This window comes from Meriones unguiculatus, chromosome 9 (assembly GCF_030254825.1).
Source record: "Meriones unguiculatus strain TT.TT164.6M chromosome 9, Bangor_MerUng_6.1, whole genome shotgun sequence".
NCBI lineage: Eukaryota > Metazoa > Chordata > Mammalia > Rodentia > Muridae > Meriones > Meriones unguiculatus.
Window position 1 is genome coordinate 69,166,589 of NC_083357.1, and position 21,686 is coordinate 69,188,274.

At 42.2% G+C, this 21,686-nt stretch overlaps 1 protein-coding gene across 4 annotated transcripts in view; it reads right to left on the minus strand.

Moving 5' to 3' along the window:
* Positions 1-16,746: 16,746 nt before the first annotated feature.
* The window catches only part of Fndc3a (fibronectin type III domain containing 3A), a 149,076-nt gene continuing 144,136 nt past the window's right edge, over positions 16,747-21,686 (minus strand). For all 4 annotated transcript variants that reach the window (XM_060391429.1, XM_060391428.1, XM_060391430.1 and 1 more), the window contains one exon: positions 16,747-19,218. In XM_060391429.1, the coding sequence (XP_060247412.1) occupies positions 18,904-19,218 (315 nt within the window). In that variant the 3' untranslated portion in view covers positions 16,747-18,903. The remainder of the gene's footprint in view (positions 19,219-21,686) is intronic.

Sequence of the window (21,686 nt, forward strand, 5' to 3'; positions counted from 1 at the left end):
GCCTATAGTTTTGAGTTTTAGGTCCAGATTAAGCGACTGCAGTGGTTTCCCTGAGGAACCACTAGTAGGAGACCAGAAAGCAGGAGGTATTTAGTAAATAATAGTTGGCTGAAATTGTGGTCTCCAGTCATTTTGCAGTCCCCATGGAGAAGCTTCCGTTATACTTTGGATCTAGTTGGATTCTCAATCTGCTCCTCCCCACCCTCCCCCCTTCAAAAAAAAGCGGGGGGGGGAGAATTCACTTTTGTTCAGAACTGAATTTAACTCATTTTTTTTTTTTTTAAGCTGTAAAGACAAATGAAGCATCTTTCCTCTGGAATTTGGATCTGCACGTATGCGCTGTGTCCTGGTTGTGCAGAGCAGGAAGGAGTTTGGGGAGTGGGGGAGGTGTTTTATTTTCGGAGTCTCAAGTGTCCCAATCTGGTTTTAATGTCCAGATCCTCCTGCTCACACCTCCTGGGTGCTGGGATTACAGGCCTGCACCACCATGTCTGACACAGCTCTTAATTTGAAAAATGCTGCTCGAGAACAGCAGTTCTCAGGAGACCGGTATCAAATATCCTGCATATCAGATATTTACATTACAGTTCATAACCGGAGCAACATTACAGTTATGAGGTAGCAAAAAGAAAATCATTTTATGGTTGGGGATCATCACAACATGAGGAACTGTATTAAAGGGTCGAAGCATTAGGAAGGTTGAGAACCACTGCTCTAAGGGAACACTGGTATCTCAAAACGGTACAGACCGAGCATAGTAAACTCTTAACTATAACCCTATATGGTAGGAAGAATTGGGTCCTCAAGTTTAGAAGCTACAACTCCCCAGGTAGACCATATGCCTGGTTTTAGAGAAAAAGCTACTTTCTTTCTCCATATTTTAGGGCCTCAGGGAAAGCCTTGAATCAGCCTAGACCTCACCAATGGGGGTACAGGTTTATAATCCCAACATTTGAGAAGTAGAGGCAGGAAGATCTGTAGTTCAAGGCCAGCCTGGGCTACAAGAGGCTTAAAAAAAATGAGTTCATAGAAACAGAAAGTAAAATTGTGGTTGCCAGTGTCTGGGGGAGTGGAGAATGGGGAGTTATTGCTGTTACTGAATTTCAGTTTGTGACCAAGAGTTCTAAAACCTGATAAGGTGTTAATTGCACAGCAGTGTGAAATGTCCAGGAGGCTGCAGAAGCTGTGTTCTCAAGATGATTAAAATAATGAACTATGTTACATATATTTTACTACTGTTGACATTTTATATGATGTTATGCAAAGAAAAGAGAGACTGAGGAGACAGTGGTTCCTTACACCTGTCATAATTACACATTTTCTAAGTGACAACTGTGCTGTATAGTTTCATGTCAACTTGGCAAACAAGCTGTAGTCATAGGAGAGGAGGGAACCTCAGTCTGGCTGAGCAAGCCCTGTTTGGCATTTTCTTGATTGATGATTGATGTGGGAGAGCCCAGCCCATTGTGGGTGGGACCATTCCTGTGGCCCTGAGTTCTATAAGAAAGCAGGCTGCTGGTTGAGGTGCTGCACTCAGGGAGGCAGGGGCAGGCAGATCTCTGCCAGTACGAGGACAGCCTAGTCTACAAAGTGAGTCCAGGACAACCAGGGCTACAGAGAAACCCTATCTCAAAAATGAAACAAACAAACAAAAAAACCCAAACGAACAAAACAAACAGTGAAATAAATCATGCTGAGAAAGCCATGGGGAGCAAGCCAGTAAGCAGCATCCCTTCATGGTCTCCGCATCAGCTCCTGCCTCCAGGTTCCTGCCCTGTTTGAGTCCCTGTCCTGACTTCATTAAGTGACGTGGAACCCAAGCCAAATAAACTCTTTTCATCATGGTGTTTTCATCATGGTGTTTCATCACAGCAATAGTAACAACAACTAAGATGCTGACCATGTGGTTCAAATTATAATTGTAAAAGTTTGCCTCTCACTTGATTTTAACAAAGGTTGTATTTAGGATAATTATGCATACATACCCATACACCAAACTGACTAGATAGGAATTCGGTTGGACCACGTATCCACGTTCTAGTAACCCCTCTAGCACGGGAGGTGTACAATGAAGAAGCATGGTGAGGATGAGAACCGCTTCTGAAAGACACAATCCCCAAACCAGCAGAGAGCACTGAACAGGTCCCGCTGTAATGCCTTCCCAGTCTTCACCTCCTCCGCCTCCCTTTCCAACGTAGCTGGTTTCACATGCTCCAGTCGTGTCACCAAAGTATGAGATAGAAGTCAAGTAAGAAAAAAAGTTACCCCTGGCCCTGGAACAGCTGAATACCTAGGCATTAGGGGGAAAAAATATGAAATAGGGTTATTTAGGCATGTCACAGAAAATACATGTTTATACTCAAACAGCAGAAAGTCAGGCACTAGATTTGTCTGACTGTAAAATAGTTTTAACTGAGTCAAATTCAGCTGATAGGTATGAAAATATGCTTCAAGAAAATGCTATTTTGTGAACTAGACTTTTCCTTCTTTTTTTGTGTATGCTGGGGATTGGACTGAAGGACTCTCTACCACTGAGCTGTACCTCTATTCCCTAAAGGAGAAATTTTAATATTTTCTGTATACATAATAAAGTGAAATATAAAGGCATTAATCATAAAGGTGGCGTCCTAGAAATAAATAAAAGCCGGGAGTTCTCACGGTGGAAGATCGTTTACAACACTTTCCCCTGGATGATCACTCCACTGGAGTAAGACACTACTTTGAATCAAAGTCCAAACTTTGTCATTTTCCGTTTTTCACCCTTTTGGATTTCTGTGCAGATGCATCAACTCTAGTATATATGCTTGTGTGCTTTATATATAAAATCTATAAAATAAACCACATCTATGTAAATATGGCTCACTTTGCCAATGGATTCCTACCCAGCAACCCCAGAATCTTCCCCAAGAGAGTAATTTACAATAATTCTTTAAAAACTGTTTATAATCTAAACTAAAAATTTCAGGAGACGTTTCAGATACAAAATGACAGACCTCTCACATTTATGCACTGCCTCTCTCCCCTGGTACCTTAAATACAGGCGAGGCATAATAAATTCGGCACTCGTTAGTAGCAAAGCAGAAAGGCAGCAACCTAGCTTATAAAGATGGGTACTGGTATCAGAATGGCATTTTCCAGAAGAGGATAGAGGCTGATTAGGCTGAGGCTTCTGTTGCCAAAGAGCAAAGCCACCAAAATTCAAGGAAGGTACAGTTTGATACTCTTCCTGAAAGCACACAAATGCCATGTCATTCTTTGTCATCCTTACCTGAGGTAGAGTTGGGGTCCAGAGTCCTTGGGATAAACTACAACCCCCAGAATTCCAAAGGAAAATGAGGTCGGCTCCTTATTGACAGTGAATTTCTCCCATAGGATTCCACACGATCCCGTATTATCCCAGAACACAAAACAGAAGCGTATTTCCATCTCCACATGTTTTAAGGATTATGTCTGTTTTACGAAGAGAGATGATGGGTTTGTAAGTAAGAAAGGATGGCAAGGACCTCCTGACCAGGGTGTGGATGTGGACAAAGTAGGTTTCCAGGAAACCAGCTTCTGTAGTTTACCACTTGACACTATCTGCAGCTGTAGCTCAGAGTCAGACGAAACACATGTGTTTCTTTTTGTTTCACAATATCAAATTTCTTGAAAGAAAAGATGAAAATAAGAAAGAAATAGGATAATTAGTTAATGATAATATAATCCTAGGGATGACAGCTCATTTCTTATAAATGCCTCTCTTTGGCATGGTTGACTTTTCGGATGTATTTTAATAATACTGATAATTTAGTAAGTCACATGAGTCTGTTTTCTAGTAAGTGTTCAGGGAGGGGGCCGTGGGGTTTGTGATTCTAATTGCGTTGTCACACATGCTAACAAGTTAGCCCGGTCTTCCTGGATGTTTACCAAGCAATTTCAATATTTTCAGCTGATATAATTGGTTATAGAATAAACCCAGTGAATAACAGTCTGTTCTCTGATAGCGGTGCGCTGAAGACAGCTTTTATACAGTGCTGCTACCCAGCAACCCTCAAAGCAATCCCTTGCTTTGTGCTGGTCCTTCAGCAAGCTATGAAATAGGTTTGATGGGCCAGGGAGGAGAGGGAAACAGAAGACTTTGTTAAAGTGTATTATCTTTGAACCTCTCCCCAGAGAGAAAGACTTTCCCGATTATTAGAGAAATGCTGTATTCGCAAAATGTATTTGTTTTTAGTGCACTGATCTTTAAAAAAAATTACAAATAATTACATAAAAGCCAATCATGTATTAGCCAAATATCCTTTCTATTCTGTACTGAGTTGAGGCTGTTCTTTAGGGAGACACAAGAGGCATTTATTGGATATTGCTTAAGGTCATTGTCTTAGGGTTTTATCGCAGTGAAAAGACACCATGACAACTCTTACAAAGAAATATTTAATTGGGGCTGGATTACAGCTCAGAGGTTTAGTCCATTATCCTCATGACAGGAAACGTGGCAGTGTGCGGGCAGACGCGGTGATGGAGAAGTTCCCGAGAGTTCTGTATCTTGATCCAAAGGCAGCAGATACTGTCAGATACACTAGACCTAGCTTGAGTATATATGGGACCTCAAAGCCCAAACCCACAGTGACACGCTTCCTTCAACAAGGCCATACCTACTCCAACCAGGGCACACCTCCTAATAGTGCCACTCCCTATGGGCCAAGCATTCACACACATGAGTCTGTGGGGGCCATTCCTATTCAAACCACCACAGCCATGTTTCATTTTTTGTAAACTATGTCAGTGCTGACAGGGACACTGAATCCCTGGGAAATGTGAGCCTTTAAAACTAATTATGAGAAGGTGTTACATAGAGGCCAAGGACTGGAGTATATTTGACAGCATCTTTGCTTTATCCTCTCACCCTCTCCTCAGTACATCCCTGCCTAGAAACTATACGGATTGTCTCCTCAGTCCTTGAAACAGTGACTAAGCTTCCCATTGTCTTCCTATCTTACTCAGCTGGAATTTTCTACATGGTCCTGAACAGACGAAGTCCCATCCCACCATTCGGAAGATCGCAAACTAGTTGAGGAGGATAAGCAACATGGTAGTTCAGAACTCCTCTTCTACATGCTGATTTCATTGCTTTCCCGTGAATGCTCAACGCAGGATTACTAGATCATGTGTCTTTTTTTAAAAAGTAACTTTCGTACTGTTTTTCATAATGTCATGCTAGCAAAATGCTTGGAATACTTAACATCATTCAATCATTTCAAAATTCTGAAAATTATAGACAGTCACCCTTCGCAGATTCCCACCATATGACACTTACTAAATTGAAATATTATAAACATATTACAGAGTTGTTTTCCTTAAGGTTTGGAATGATAAGATTTTTAAGCCGGCCTGTTATTTCAAACGCACTAAGCAGATCACCTTAAACTCTAGCCTTCCTTTTAGTAGTAGAAGTGTTAATACACTGAAGAACCACAGGGAGAAGAGCAAGGCACAAAGAATTCACTGACCCTTTTGTGAATTTAGTTTTTTAGTGTAATGTGTGTGAGCGCATAAGTGTGCATGCCCATGCTCAAATGACTAGTGTATGATTGTGCATGCCATAGCACACTGTGTGAATGTTAGAGTTCATCCACAACTCTTCTTCCATTTGTATGTGGGTTCTGGGCATCGAACTCAGGTCTCTGGGCCTACACATCAGATGCATTAACTGCTGAGCCATTTCACTGGCCCTTATCTTGCTGATGCAAAAGCTTGGGCTCTATCACGATTAATTTATTGGAAACAGAGAATGGGCTAATAACAGAAAACCTACGGTAGTTTTTCAGATTTTTTTTTTTTGTGAAAGCTCTGAAACGTTTCTGTATCCATATTAAACCTTCTGCTAAAAACACATAGATAATTTCATACTTTTGCAAGATTTTATAATGATTTGAACATATAGATATGGGAGCCTTTCAAACAAGCAGACTGCATGGACTAGTTGCCATTGGGCAAGGAGGTGTTGACTGCCTGAAGGATAAACTCTACATCCCTTTCAACTTGAATTCTCTCATTGTAAAAAATATCAAAGCAGAATTTGAAAGTTATGTTCTCTCCCATGCCACAAAGCATGGCAGATACAAACATCAGAAGAGTCTGCTGCCGCCCTTGCCCCTGTTTCCAATGACTGGCAGAAAGAAGCATAGAAATAACAGAAAAATGCAATCCATTCTTCAAAATGGTAGTAGTAAAGAAGCAATTAAAGTGTCTGTGGCTGCATTTTAAGACAATTTGGTCACTTTAATAGCAATTGAATATTTTTATCTGTCTATTTAGCTAAAACACAGAAGGAATAGGAGGGGAGAAGTGAAAAGAAAATATCCGGGATCTGAGAATGATCCCTCAGCTCCTTACTGATGCTAAAAGTGGGGGCCAGAAGGATTTGAAGATGCGTTTCCAATAGGCTGTCTTCAGGGGTGCTTCCCCACTCCTCTTCACATCCACAATTCTTCTGAGCACTTCCCTGACTTCAGGGAGGACCCCATTCTAAAGCTTTAAACATTGGAAGCTGCAGTGGTGAAATCGCAGGCACTACAGCAGAGGTTGAGGAGCTTCTTTTGGAATAACACACCCAGTGCCATCTGGAAGAGGGGATGGCAAATGCCTTTCCCGTTCTGAAGACTAGAAAGTACTATTGTGTCCTTTCTCTGAACCCACATTCAACAGTGAGTAACTTAAAACAATCTGTTAGATTGTTTCTCCCCATTCCTATTTTATTTATATTTAATTCATGGAAAATAAGTCATGAGGTTTTTGTTTGTTTGTTTTTGTTTTTTGTTGTTTTTACAGGGTCTTTAAATTCCCATGGGCAATATGATAGCTAGCCAATATGTATAATTTATTGTTTATCAGGAAAATTCCATAATGCTGATTTTATTATCATAATCTTCATATTTTTATACTCTAATATTTTCAGCTGGCCTCTAAAACATGTAATCACAGAATCTGTGTTCTTCCCTGCAGCAAGCGATTTCTCTCTAAGGTTACATCATAAACCTAAATGGAGACTGCTAGTCTGGTTTTACTTTAGAAGGCAGAAGTAACCAAAGAAAGAGGGACCAACACAGGGATGGGCCATAGGAATAAAGACATCTCCGTTCTGAATGGAATGGAATGACATATAATCATCTTTCTTAAAATCCCCTCTAGCCCTTGGAATAGCTGGAATGCCAATACAACACTTCTAAACTCGTCCATGTTTTCTGAATCCTCCCGGAGTAGAAACAAGAAACTGCCATGAGCTTAATAACGAAGCAATTATCTTTCAGAGGCCGGGGTTTCCCTTTACCTGGTTCTAGAAGCAAGGCATGCCCCACCTAATCCAGAGCCAGTAGGTTTTCTATTGTCTTTCGTTGAAGAGAGATCCTAAAATCCTTTTTGAAAATCAACATTCTCAGAAGATTTCCAGAGAGTATCATATTTTTAAAGCCCATTAGGGCGAAGCAGCCCCTTTCTAAAAAGATGTTCATTTGAGTATATTCTTTTTTTTTTTAAGATTTATTTATTATATATACAATGTTCTATCTGCAAGAGGACACCAGATATCATTACAGATGGTTGTGAGGAGCATATTCTTGAGCATGTCACCCTCTGGACTGAAACGCTCACTCTGAGCCTTGACCCTGGTTCACCTGTGCAGTTGCATGGCGCTCTACTGCCACCATCTGGCAAGGTGAAGTCAAAGGCCTCCTACTGCCTGCTTTCTCAGTTAGCAATTATGGGTGAGCGAGAGATGCTGCGTGCTTAGTGAAAGACTGGACACTGCCGATCAGCGCATCAGCACGTGACAGGAAGAAACGATTTAATTATCTATTTTCACAAACACTCCGTAACAGTGGTTTTCTGGAAGTCTATATGGGACTGCAACTTCTTTCCAGTTCCTTACCTTTCACAAGGGAAAATAACCCCCTTGTGAAACTTGTCCAGTGTTGGTGCTATGCTATCCAATGGAACACGGCAAAGGGGCATTTAGGATCCTCAAAGGTGAGAGGTCAGGCAGCAATACCGGTGACTTCTAGAACACCAATTTTGGTGAAAGAGGTTCACCGGGAAGTGTCTGTAGTAGCTTAAGTTAGAACACTCACTCTCCCAGTCACTCTAGTGTGCTCTGGGAGCCTTCGGTCCTGTATCCTTGCTGAAGTCAGTGGAGGCAGGCTTTGAGAAGCCTCTCCCTGCTTCCGGATCACTCTTCTGTGGTTGAGACTGTGATTTCTTCAGCTTCCTGCTCCTGCCACCAGGCCTGCCACTTGTTGCCATGTTGTGGCTCAGACATGATGGACACCTGACCCTCTGCAACTGTGAGCCAAAGTAAAACTCTCTTTCTCCAATTGCCCTGCCTACAGTTTTTTTCTGCCCAGTTACAGGCTGCCCAGCCTTTCGTTATTAACCAATCAGAGATAATGGGGAAGCTAAGTTTACACAGCCTTTTCAGTGTACTTGAGAATGTACTCATCTGGACTGCAACCAGATCTTGGGGCCCAGAATTTAGCATCTGAATACATATAGCACCAGGCCAAACCCCAACACATATACATTGGTGCTTTGAAATACTATATTTGATAAGGCAGACCATACAGAAGCTATACAGACTCTGTTATGACTGTTACTGTCCTGGCAAGTGTCTACCACAGCAGTAGCACACATAAGCATTTCCCTGACCTTCTATCTCGGTGCTAAACATACCCATTTCCCCTTCTTACCAACCCTAGAAAGACCAGTCCTTTAATGCCTCCCTATTTTTTATATTTTTCAGATTGCTACATAGTTGAAATCATGCAGTTAGTGTTTTCAAAAGAGCTTCTTTTACATGAAACAATGCATTTGCCTTTCCCTTTACATACTTTCTGAACTTAGTCACTCATTTCTTTTTAGGGTGTAATAAATGTCCATCATCTAGGCATACCACCCCCCCTTTTTTCAGCCATTAACCTGAGAGACAGCATAATTGTATTTAAGTCTTACCAATTATGAATAAAGTTGTAAGTACTCGGGTGCATAATTTTATACATATATACTGTTTTTTGTTTTGTTGTTTTTTTTTTTTTTTCTCCTTTGGGTAAATGCAAAGGAGTGCAGCTGCTGGGCTGTGTGGTTAGACTGTGTTTAGTCTTATAAGAAACTGTCAAACTCGCTTCCACTGTGGCTGCATCATTTTGCGTTCCTACCAGTGTTCTGGAACAATCTAATCCTGGTATATGAACAAGTCAGGAGACCAAAGGAAGTGAGCAAATCCAGGGCACACAGAGAGCAGTTTACTGAAGGTTATACAGCATTGGCTCACTGTCTACAGTTACAGCCTAAAGAAGGGGTATGTAAATTAAGGGAAAAAAAAAGACATTTGAGGCATAATGTACCTCATTCATTTTAAGATGATAAATAATGAACTAGTGTAGGACTGAAACAGGGGCACCCAGAGAGATCAGATTCCCTTATGTTCAGGTCATGAACACACAACTGTTTCAAGCAAAAACTTTTAAAACCCACTAGAAGGTCAGCCTTTTATATATATTTGCTTTAAAAAAAAAACATCATAAGGAATCATACTACTATCTACCTAAAAAATATACACTTATTTTTTATATTTTATGTGTGTACGTATACATATATAGTTTAAATGAAATTTTCTTACCTGGGCTGACAATGTTCCCTCCAAGACCCAAAGACCACCTAACAAAAACCCCAATACCTTGAGAAGCTCTCTGTTGCAGTTGGAATAAGAACGGTCCCCGTAGTCTCATATATTTGAAGGCGTGATTACCAGAGAGTGAAAAGTTGGGAATGATCAGGAGATGTGGCCTTGCTGAGGAGGTGTGACACTGGGAAAGGGCTCTGAGGTTTCAAAAGCCCCTTACTAGTGTCCCCTGCTGCCTGCATATCAGGCTGTAAAGCTTTCAGCTCATGTTCCAGTGCCATGTCTGTATGTTTCGTACATGACCATCACAGACTAACAATCAAGTCCCCAGTTGAATGTTTATTTTATTTTTAAGTCTTTTTTTTTAATGAGTAACTTTGGTCATGCTGTCTCACACAGCAATAGTAGCCCTAAATAAGACACTCTCTTTTGAGTTGTTGATAAGGGTGTCCAAGAGACTCCCCAAACATAACAGCCTATTGCTACCACCCTTTGTTGTCCCCAGAGGTGGAGGTAAGTCCTTTTTGCATTTCACACAAGGCCCAGAAGCCCCTGAGCTGGAACTGACCTGAATGCCTCCTCTAAGGACAAGCTTTCATGGAGCCAGAAGGTGCCATTCAAGTTTTCCAAAGAGGAAGGAAGCAACCAACAGTCCTACCCAGCTATGACATCGATGGACCATAACGATGAAATAATTTAAAAATATAAATCAAAGAAATAATTTTCAACATTGTTAGTCTGGGCACTGTATTATACACCTTTCATTCCAGCACTTGGGAAGTAGAGAGGCAAGCAGATCTCTGAGTTCAAGGCCAACCTGGGCTTCATAGAAAGTTCCAAGACAGCCAAGGCTACATAGTGAGAGAGTGAGACTCTATTCCTGTCCAGTGCGCTCCCCTCCCCTCCCCAGGCCCTTCGCCTGTACCACACGCCTCCTTTCTGTGCTTCAAGTCTCTCTCTTCTTGTACTTTTACATGCACACGACATAGTGTGTGGGTGGAAGTCAGAGGACAACCCGTGGTGAGTTCTGGAAACCAAACCCAGGTCATCAAGTGTGGTGACAGAAGCCTTTTAGCTACTGAGCTACCTCACCAGCTCTGGTCTTATTTCAAAAGTGCTGTCTGAAGTTGACGAGTGAAGTCTGGTTCTCTCGCCTGCTCCATCGTTTACCCTGGGCAGGGGAAGTAATGAGCCACCAGCAACCGCAGAACATTCCTGCACTGCTCAAACAATGAGAACAGATGCTCTTGTGCTCTCTGAAGAGGAACAGCTGAATCTGATGTCAACTAACAGCAGGAGTCTTTCTAAAGACTCAGAGTCTTTAGAAAACGGGATCCCGGGGAAAGATTATGCCGCATCTATGCTAAGTAGATCTACTTCTAAACCCCAAGACTTGTGCAGTACTCAAGTACAAAACACGTCCATACACTGGTGGGCGTTCCTAGGAAAGGAGTAGGAAGGGTCAAGATAGGGTATGCTCAGACTGTAAGAGCATCACTTAAGTGGTTCATGTGTGTGCGCCAAGAACCCAACACAAGAACACTTGAATCTTATGAGATTGTGTCATCCCTATTTATAATTTTCCTCCAGAAGGAGGAATTTGTTTTCTAGGAAAGAGAATAAACCTAACATCCTGCACCTTTATTTGATGGAAGGACTTGTGTTAGGGTTTCAAATGAAAAACATGCCCCTAAGATGTTGCTTGTTTTGATATCCTGACACGGTCTTATTTTTCTGGTATGTGCCATCCTTTACACTTGCTTGTCACAAGAATGGATGAAATTCAAACCTAAAGGTAGGCAGCTTGCCTTTGTGCTGCAGTTTGTCCTGAAGGAGGGAAAGAGGTTCAGAAATTGCTGGAACACCAGCACTTTTCTGTCATGGTGGAGACACACTGCCAGGTTGGGGAGAGAGGCCAGGACTGAAAGCCACAGCTCTGTCACTCCTGTCCAGTGACTCAGCCACTCCAGATCTCCCAAGGACCCCCCCTCTTACCCAAGTCCTAAAAGCACAATCAGGTCTGCACTGGGGTGAAGACTAATTTTAGATCTCAGAACAAACTTTCAAACCTATTTTGATCATGACAGTAATTTATTTATTTCGCGTCCTAGGAAAGATACCAGGCAATGCATAAGCAAAAAAGCATCACAACCCAGCCTTTGTGCCAAGTGCGATGCTGATATTGTTTTCTATTCTACCCTATGAAAGGAAAGGTGACACTATATGATGTCACAGTCGACTAATGTGCAGAGGCCACGTGGTAATCTTGTGGAAGGATGGGCTTCACCCTCAGGGATCCTGTAGCAAAGAGAAGGGTGATGACCCTCTCTCCGAATGTTCATACCCGGGAGTATGCTTCAGTCATAAGAAGGCATGGTACTAAAATGGGTATTTTCTGGCCTGCTCATGACGGGTGTGAGTGGTAACGTCGTGCTTCTGTGTGCTGGTTCGGGCACCCTCTTTGTGGAGCCAGGGGGAGGAATGCAACAGAGCCCATGTCAGAAACAGCCCCTGTTCCCCTTACTAGAGAACCCACATGAAGACAAGCTGCCCATTGGGTACATGTGTGTAGAGAGCCTAGGTCCAGTCCATACATAGTCCTTTCGTTGGTGCTTCAGTCTCCACGAGCCCCGCCCCCGCCCACCCCCCCCCCCCCGGGCCCAGGTTAGTTGGCTCTGTTGGTCTTCCTGTAGAGCTCCTGTGGCTCCAGGCCACCATGGAAGAGGATGTGCTGGGATGGGTAGGTGTGTGTCGTCTCCCTTTTTCTAAGGAGTAGGGGGAAGAGGGAGGGGCTACGATTGGGATGTAAAGTGAATAAATTAATTTTAAAAACAACAAGCAAAACCAGACTATGCCAACAACCGAAAGAACAAAAATTTAGGAAAAGGCGAAACAGCTGATGAGTCACCTCCTTATAGTCTCTCAAAGTAGTTTGTTTCCAACTCATCTGGCCCCATTTTCAGTTTAATCCTCATACACAAGAGCAAAGTACTATTCAAGAGGGCCGCAAGGATTTGGATGGCCCACTCAGCTCCATTCCCTGCCTCCTGCCTCTTCCGTCATTCTCTCCTAACCCTGGCATTTCTCAGCAGCCCTCCCGCCAATGCCTTTGTGAACAAACGCAGGTCCAGCCAAATGTTTCTTTCATTCTGTTGTGTCAGGCTTGGGGCTGGTGAGATGCTCAGGCATAAAGGTGTTTGCTGCAAAGCCTGTGGATCCAAGTTCCAAGCCCGGGGGTGGAAGGAGAGAACAGACTTCTGTAAATTCTCGTCTGACCTCCACATGTATTGTTGTGGCACATGTGTGCATATTCAAAAGTAAATGTAAAAAAATTAAGGTCACCCTTCCCTTAATAATTAAATATGAAGCAGTTCCAACTTCTCCTTCCTTACCTAAGGATGTGGGAACCCACCTCTACCTTACTGGCAGTCCATCCTTACTTTTCCCTGGCTCTTTGTAGCTCACTTTCCCTTATGGGTATTCCTGTAATCCTTTAGCCCATTAAGTTAATTTGGTTCTTCTGTCTTCTCCTTATCCATCACCCTCCTCTAGTCCCCACTTTCCTTCTCTTCCTATCTAGATGCTATGATCAGTGACACCCTCAATGTCCTTCCCTTTATCTTCACCATCACAGACTTCTGCCCAGAGCCCAGCCACCACTCTAGTTAAGTCGTAGGCTGCCTTCCTCATGCACACTCCCACTTTGTTGCTGCTCACTGAAAATGCAGGGCATTAGCAGGACTTAGCTCAGCGGTTCTCAACCTGTGAGTCCCAACCCCTTTGGGGGGGTCTAAGATCCTTTCCCAGGGGTCACCTATAATCACCAGAAAACGTGATTCATGACTACCAGAATTTTAGTTACGAAGCAGCAACAAAAGTAATTTTATGGTAGGGGCTCACCACAACATGAGGAACTGTATTAAGGAGGCCTCAGCATTAGTATGGTTGAGAACCACTGACTTAGCTTCCCACCGATACCCACCATCTGAATACTCACCCTCCCATACTTCCCCATTCTTCAGATTCCTGTCCTGCATCTCCCTCTTTCGTTAGCCCTCATACTAGGATGGTGATCTTGCATCCACTTTCTCTGAAAACGAGGAGCGACTGGAAGGAAACGTCTCTGTTGCCCCACTATCGTACCACCCTGCCACCCTTTCTCCACTAGACAGGTAGATGGTGGGCCTTGTAGCTGCAGTCAGCGCGACCCCTTTAAGCATTCCATCATCTCCTGGCCATCACTTAACCAATTTCCTTTCTCTCCTACATCCCATTTGTCTCTTCTGAATCATTTCCACACATCCACTAAAGTTTAAGAGTTTGTTTCCAAGCCTTCCGTCTCCCTCCTTCCCAACATTTTACAAGAGACAATGCAATTTCATCCACAGTTGAGGTTTCCCCCTGATCCCTCTTCAGCTACAACATAGGAAGAGAAAATAAATGTACACGGTAATGTTCAGCCAAATGAACAGAAGCTCTAGGTAGTATTCAGTTCTTTTGGGTTGCCTTCGGTTCCCTACTGATCCAGGTGTTGGGGAATGGGACAGGTGGTTTAAAGGTTTTAAAGGTCTTTGTGCAGGTAGAAGGGCACCTAAATGTACTTATTCTTGGTGGCTTGGTCTGGTACTTGCCCCCTTCTCCCTGATCATCACTCGTTTGTGGCCTTTTCCTGGACTCAGAAGAACACTTGGCTTGAATGGGCTGCCAATCCCTAAGTCTCATTTCTTCCATTCTGCTCCGTAGCTCTACTAGTGTCACCAAGGCAGGCTGACTGGGTCTCAAGTGGACATCACACCAGTGTTTTCTATTCTATACCTGAAAACTATTCTATTCTATTCAGGTATTCCCTTTCTCCATCTTATGTTCTCTTTCTACTTTATTACAAACACATCACTCATTTAGCTATTTATTTAATAGATATCGGCATCACCTGCACCAGAAGGCAGGACTTTAATTTATTGTGTCCTCAACTTCTCTGTTGTCTGGACGGGTACATCTCATAAAATGAGAATTTAGTAAATACTTGTAAGATTTCTTTGATAATGACCTATCACAGCAATCTGGTGGATTACTGATAGGGAGAGATGAATCACAGTGACTTTTTTTTTTTGACAACACGACTATGATGAGATTCAAACATGGCTCAGTCCTGAGGGTGAAGTTAAGCCTTTATTATGATGGCCTGGAATTCTGTGGTCTAAGAACTGACTAACTCTGCTTGGTAGTTCCAGACCGTCTTGCCAACATGTCATCTGATGGGAGGACTTTTTGAGTGGATAAGGGCTGCAGACATCTCTCTCATACCCGAGCATCTCTCTACCTGGCATTTTTTTGGGGGGGGCTACAAGAATGTATGTAGGTTTTGCCCAGCCTTTAAGACTTTGTGTTTCTAAAAGCAAGAGGGCAGAGTCTATAATAGACTTCCGGTCTCTGTCAAGAGGCCTCCTAGGTTAGCCATTGGCAGGCTGGCACCCGACTAAAGAGCTTGAGATATACTGTTTGAGCGCTTGCATATTTTAACTCTTAAAGACTGAGGGCAGCGATCCTCAACTTTCCTAATTTTGAGACCCCCCCCCCCCACAATACAATTCCTCATGTTGTGGTAACCCCCAACCATACAATTATTTCCTTGCTACCTCACTGTAATTTTGCTTCTGTTACGAGTCATAATGTAAGTATGTGATATGCAGGGAATCTGATATGTAACCCCTGTGAAGGGGTTTCGACCCACAGGTTGAGAAACAGTGGCTTAGGGTACTAGCCTCCTGGCATCTGCATATTGAAGACAAGACCAAAAAGTAAGGAGTTCCAGGGTCAGGGCAGCCAGAAAGCCTGGGGCTGCCCAGTCCACTGATACTGCCACTGAGAGCTGTGGCCTCCTGCTGGGCATACTCTTAACATTATCCATTGAGAGGGCTAAGCAGGACTGGAGTCTGCAGTCACCTGTAGATGCGTGTGTCCACTGTGGGAGCTCACAGCTCTCCCGCCCTCAGGCGTTTACAGCTTCTCACCCAGCCTCTTCCTTATTCTCTAGGCTCCAGATGCCAAGGAAATGGTGTCTGTGTTTATGTCACAATTTGCTGAGGAGTCCTTCAACTGTTGAGGCTTTCAGGGATTGAACTCAGATCCTGAGACTTGCCTGCGAGTGCCATTACCCATGGGGCCATCTTACCAGCCCCAGAGAAGACATCTTAAGTGAAAGGCAGAGGCAGCAGAGCTGGCCGTGGAAGGGGAAGACACAGCTAGCTTCTCCCCTCACAAACCTCTGGGACCTGACATCACAGGGATCTGGGCTCAGGTGTCCCCAGGTTTCTCTGCATAGCAGAGACATGTTAGGACATATCCAGGTGAGACCCACTGACTGCGCAGGTTCCTGTCGCTCTGCAGTGGATGCTTTTGCAACTTTCAGTCCATCCGGGATTCCCTGGCATGATGGAGACAGGCTCAGTGTGGCAAGGACAATGGTAAGCTCATCCAGATAAAACAGACACACACATTTCTTTTTCTGGGGGGTGGGGGTGGGGGTCAAAAACATTTTTCAGAGATGTTTCAAAGATTACCAGGGAAAAGTTGGGCATGTTGGTGCACATACCAATTCCAGAACTTAGGAGACGGAGGCAGGATAGGAGGTCAAGGCCAACAATAGATATCCTGTCTCAAACAGAAACCAAAAGAACACAGGGAGAAGATGCCAACTTAGACAAAAGAACTGGAACATGACAGCATCACTTGTTTTGAGGCAGAGAGGGCCACTTCTGGTTTTAAACTAGTTTTATGTGTTTGTCTCCTTGGACCACGTGAGGTCCCTCTGCATAAAGACAATCTGCTTCAAATCGGTGACAAGCTCTGTGAATTAGAAACCAAGCCCTGGAACTCAGAGAGCACACTTGCCTCTGCTTCCCAAGTGCTGGGGTAAAAGCTTCTAATTTAATTTTGGAGTCTACTAGATTGACTTGTGTAATGAGTATGTGTTCCCTCAGGCTGAAGTTCAAATACTGCTAGTGCAACTGTTGTAAGCCCCTTGGCAGAGGAAATATTTCATTTTCTTATAGAGGTATCATGTGATCAACTGTTTATAAATAAAAAAGCAGATCTCAAAAAAGAATGATACAACTTTTATTTTTCATGGATTTTACAGATACTTTGCTACATACTTTATGTATTATGAGATTATATTTTTTCACTTGTATGAAGCTCAACTGTATACAATTTTAAGGTGATATGTTTGGTAGTGTATCTATCATCTTTAAAAAGTTGAGTTTTTGGAATGTACAATATATGAGGTAAAATCAAGATTACATTAAAAATTGTTTTCTCCTCTGCACTAACATTGCAGTGAGGTTCAAATGGCAAGTACACTATTAAATGACATTTACTATCAAAAATAGGAGTTCATTTGAATTACTATGAAAAACATAAGCCACTATGTGGCACATTTTACCATTTTAGACATTCAACTATATAGAAATCTCTGGGCTCTTACACTCAGACTCATTTGTACTGCCAAATGCGGCACTTTAAGAAGTTTCTAGAAAACAATCGTAATCGCTGTTGTTTGGGGGACAAGTTATCACCCTATTGGTAAGAGATTAAATAAAATGTAAACATACAGTATATTATAGTGACAGGGTTTTCTTACACTTGGAGAGGCCAAGTTTATCTGTTTCTTTTTTGAGTAAAGGTTAATGTTTTTTTCTATAGCGCAGATCATTTGACATAAAACAATTACAATACATGCCCATTCTATTATAAGGGAAACTCTTCAAAGTTCATCAAAGCACAAAACATACATTACTTTTTGACAGACAGAGTGCTTAGTAATCACTAAAATGCAGACCTCAGCAACTAAAAATTAGTGACCCAATACTCTAAAACTAAAATAATAAATTAAAGAAGCTAGTTACAGATGTCTACAGATAACAGATGTGATAAAACAAAATTTTCATATAAATTCATTGCAGACTGTATTATTACTGGCAGTCATTGCTATCGAGGTGAGATGTACAATGTGATATGACGAAGTTCAATCTGACCATCCAACAACTCACAAATGCAAGCTCACAAAACATTAATGAACTGTGCAATTTGCAAAGTGCTCTAATGCAGCGGTACCCACATGCAATCGACAATTTGGAACAGTATCCAAACAGACATTATACATTAAACATTAGTTTCTCAAAGAAAGAAAGCAGCTTGAAGTTTACTGGTGCAAATTAATTTTGTCTTCAGATTTGGTACCCCAAACAAAAAGGTTGAGTTTGATTAGAAATTCTGATGGCAACGGCAGTAGTTACAGGAGATGCTGCAAAGCCACTGGGAGTCCTTCAAAGATAGCCTAGACCAGGTGGTGAGCGCAGACACGTCTCCTTACCTGACAGTCTTGCACACAGCTCCTATGTACATGTATGCACTTACACACACACACACACACATGCACACACACACACGCGAACACACAGTTTAAAGGCCCAGAAAACAGAAGCTAAGGGCTTCAAATTTAGTTATTATTTAAATGTCCTCTGTTCTCAAATCCCAAAAAGAGGTACTGTTCAAGTAAAGATTGACATTTCTGGGTCTGTGCTTTCTTAGACTCACTTGTGAATTCATGTGTATGTGTAAGAAAGAACTCCACAATGACCAAACAGGAGCTTTTCTCCCTCAGATTCCTTCATCCAGTTTCTGTTTGCTAAGCCCTCCAGTTTTCATCAAAATTCTACTTACCAAACAATTAAGACAAATGAGGAGGTAGAAATATAGCACTAGATTGCTTTCACAGCATCAGACTTGAACAAGTTTCGTAGAGCACGTTAGTGTAAATTCTAATCATTCTGAAAATTTCACATGGTAATCATCTTCAAAACAAATAGATGTGGCTATTTTTACTCATGCTGACTGGTCAAAACAATCATAAATGCTGCCTTTTAGGAAGTTTGTTCTACTAGAAGGCATATCCAATGTGGGGTGGGGGTGGGAGGAGAGAAAAAAAAAAAAAGAAAAAAGAAAAAAGGTGGGAAGCCCCAACCCAAGAATAAAAGAACCAGTCCTTCCCAGACTGATGCTTCTGTGGCTGGACTCTCACGAAGTGTCAGCTTTTGCCTAACAACATAAGCACTGAAAAGGCCAAAACCATGTTTCAATATATAGTCTCAATGCCAGTGCTAAATGCCACCATTTTGTAAAAGAAATACAGAAATAATTTTAGTACATGACAAAATAAAATGTAATACAGTGTTAAAAATAAAGTTATATTTTCACTTGATTACAAAGTACTGAATGATAAAGGCAATCAGAATGGAAAAAAAAGCAAACAACACCATGATGACGGCGGCACACTGCTGGTCACTAAGAGTGCGCTGGTTCCGCGCGCTGTCCACAGTGTCTCTGTTGGTGCTGGCCGGGGGCTCTGTCCTCTGGGAGATGAAGAACACTGTGGTGCTGTAGGGACCTACCAGGTCCTGGTGCCCCACAGGGTCCTGGCATTGGCGAATGGCACACACGCGGAATCGATACTCACAGTTGAGCTGAAGGCTGGCATACCGGAATGAAGTATCAGGGCCCTTGTAAATCTGTTAAGGAAAGGTTGGAGAATGGAGCACAAAATCTGGACAGAAAATATTTGCACAGCTTTAGATGTGAACACTTCTGAGTATCACAGGTTTCATCTTGCACACTTGCACATGCAGGTCAGAGGGCCCTCATGGCTTTCTTACTTTCTTTAAGCACTCGCTGCATTATTTATTAATACTGTTTTGAGAAGTCTCTCACTCTCCTGTGTCCATTTCCCAAGCACTGGGATTTTAGGCACATGCTGCTGCTCCTGGTTTTGTGGGGATGCTAGGGCTCAAACTCAAAGTCTTTAAGTTTGCGTGGCAAGTACCTCACACCTCAGCTGGTGAATGGAGCCATCTCACGGCCTTAATTTTATCCTTTTAAATGACATTTTAAAAACATCCAAGTACTTGCCTGTGTGCTGCAAAAGTTAAGGATGTGAGATGGGTCCTCATAGTTTACAAGTGAGTTAGAGTAAAGATGAGCTCCAAAGTGACAAAATGTCAAATACAGAAAGCAGTTCCCAAGCACTTCCCTAGTTTACTCAAAAAAGAGAAAAAGAAGTCATCTTTTTGTTGTTTTTGTTCTCTGTGAACTCACTGTATGAGACAGAAGATTGTATAAACTTGTTCACTTTGTAATTAGAGGAGCCAAGACTACCTAAGTAGTGAATTTCTACAGTTTTAAGCATCTGTCAAATCAAACAACAGAAAGGAAAATTGTCTATGGGTATCCACTGCCAAATCACTTTGTCAACTTTAGAGACTGGTCACTTGGAATCACGGACTACAATCTTAAAACCTAACTCTATGGCCATGACTTAGAAGAGAAACGAACAATCCTGGAGCTACCTGGATTTTCAATGGTGTGTTGCAGAAAGGAGGAAGCTCTGCACCAGAGCTGGTTACCTTGTGACTCAAGCCCTGCACTGTGGCATCATCGTTCATTGAGCACTTCCCTCAGAAGCTCAATCGATGACAGTTAATTAGATGGCAATTATGAGGCTGTGATGCACTGATGCTTGTTAAAGTGCTAACACAGTACCCAGCTGACAGTGGACGCTCAGATACATTATCATTTTCACCTATGAGCTTCTCCATCTACCAGCAAGACAACCAAGGTTCATCATGCCACGCCTAGGCGGCTTCTTCCAGGGCTGGTGGGCTACAAGGCACACCTACAGAAACCTACATTTGCACTCCATCACACGATCTGCTTGTCCCAACTGACTTGTGCTGTAAATCTAACTTTTAACAAATCAGTTTGCTCCCGAAGAGGCAGTGTAAGAGTTCATCTCATTTTTATATACTGTCCCCACAATCCTGCATGTATCTAACAAAGTAGTGAAATTACTGACTTCAGGTAAAAATGTAGATGCTGACAAGTTAAAGGATCCATGTCTGAGATAAGATAGAGTAACTTACATAAAACAGAATGTTATAGAAGAAATCAATGTAAATCCTATGTGTGTGTGTGTGTGTATATATATGTGTGTGTGTGTGTACACACACACACATACATATATAACCTTGAACTCAGAATGCTTGGTGTGGTGACTGATTAAATTTTTTTTTTTTTTTACTTTGAACTTTCTTTCCCATTTTATCTTAAAAGAGTATGCTATTATGGCTAGGGAAGAAGAGTCCTCAACAGCTGCCTTGAAGGTGACAAGTGAGAAGTAAAGAAGTAGAATAGCAGAGGAAAGGAGTGAGAATATCTTAATTGTACTAGGTTGTCCCCCTTCCTTCAAGAGAGGGTTTCTCTGAAGCCCTGGCTGCCCTAGAACTAATGCGATCCGCCTGCCTCTGCTTCCTGGGTGCTGGGATTAAAGGCATGTGCCAGCAATGCCCAGTCCTAAATTTAGGTATTTTTAACTCAAAGAATCTGTAGTACTATAGTACTGAAAGTGTTGAAGGAATTCTCATCACGAAACTGTGTGAGGGACTGGAAAGGAGTTGGGCTCTTGCTGTCAAATAGGGCTATGAGGCCCTGATGCAGCTCTTGTGGGGCTAGGTATGAGCTGGTAGGAAAAAGGACACAGAGATACTGCTCTGGACACTGAAGAAATTGGGATGGAAGATGCTGAGATCACATTTTTAGTTCGACTTGGAGAGGCTGGGAGGAACATTTTCTTTAAGATTAATTTTGCTTCTTCCTTGGAAGGAAATCTGCTCATGTGTAAATTACATTTGAAATCTAATTATCATGTCACTTAACAGATGATTTAGTGGAGCAAAACAATAGTATGCCAACTTTAACTCTTGGAGCCCTCTGTGATTTTAGCTAAGATACTGTCTTTATATATTATTTTAAATAAAAATACATGCATTAAAATTCTGTTGTTATTAATATCATAAGGCTGGAATAAAGCAGACAGACGGTGTATTTTTCTAATGGGAAAAGAAATTTTAAGTTACAATAAAAAAATAAAACCTTTGTAAGCACTCAAAACTGAAGGTGGTTGACAGAAAAAAAAAAAAAAGGA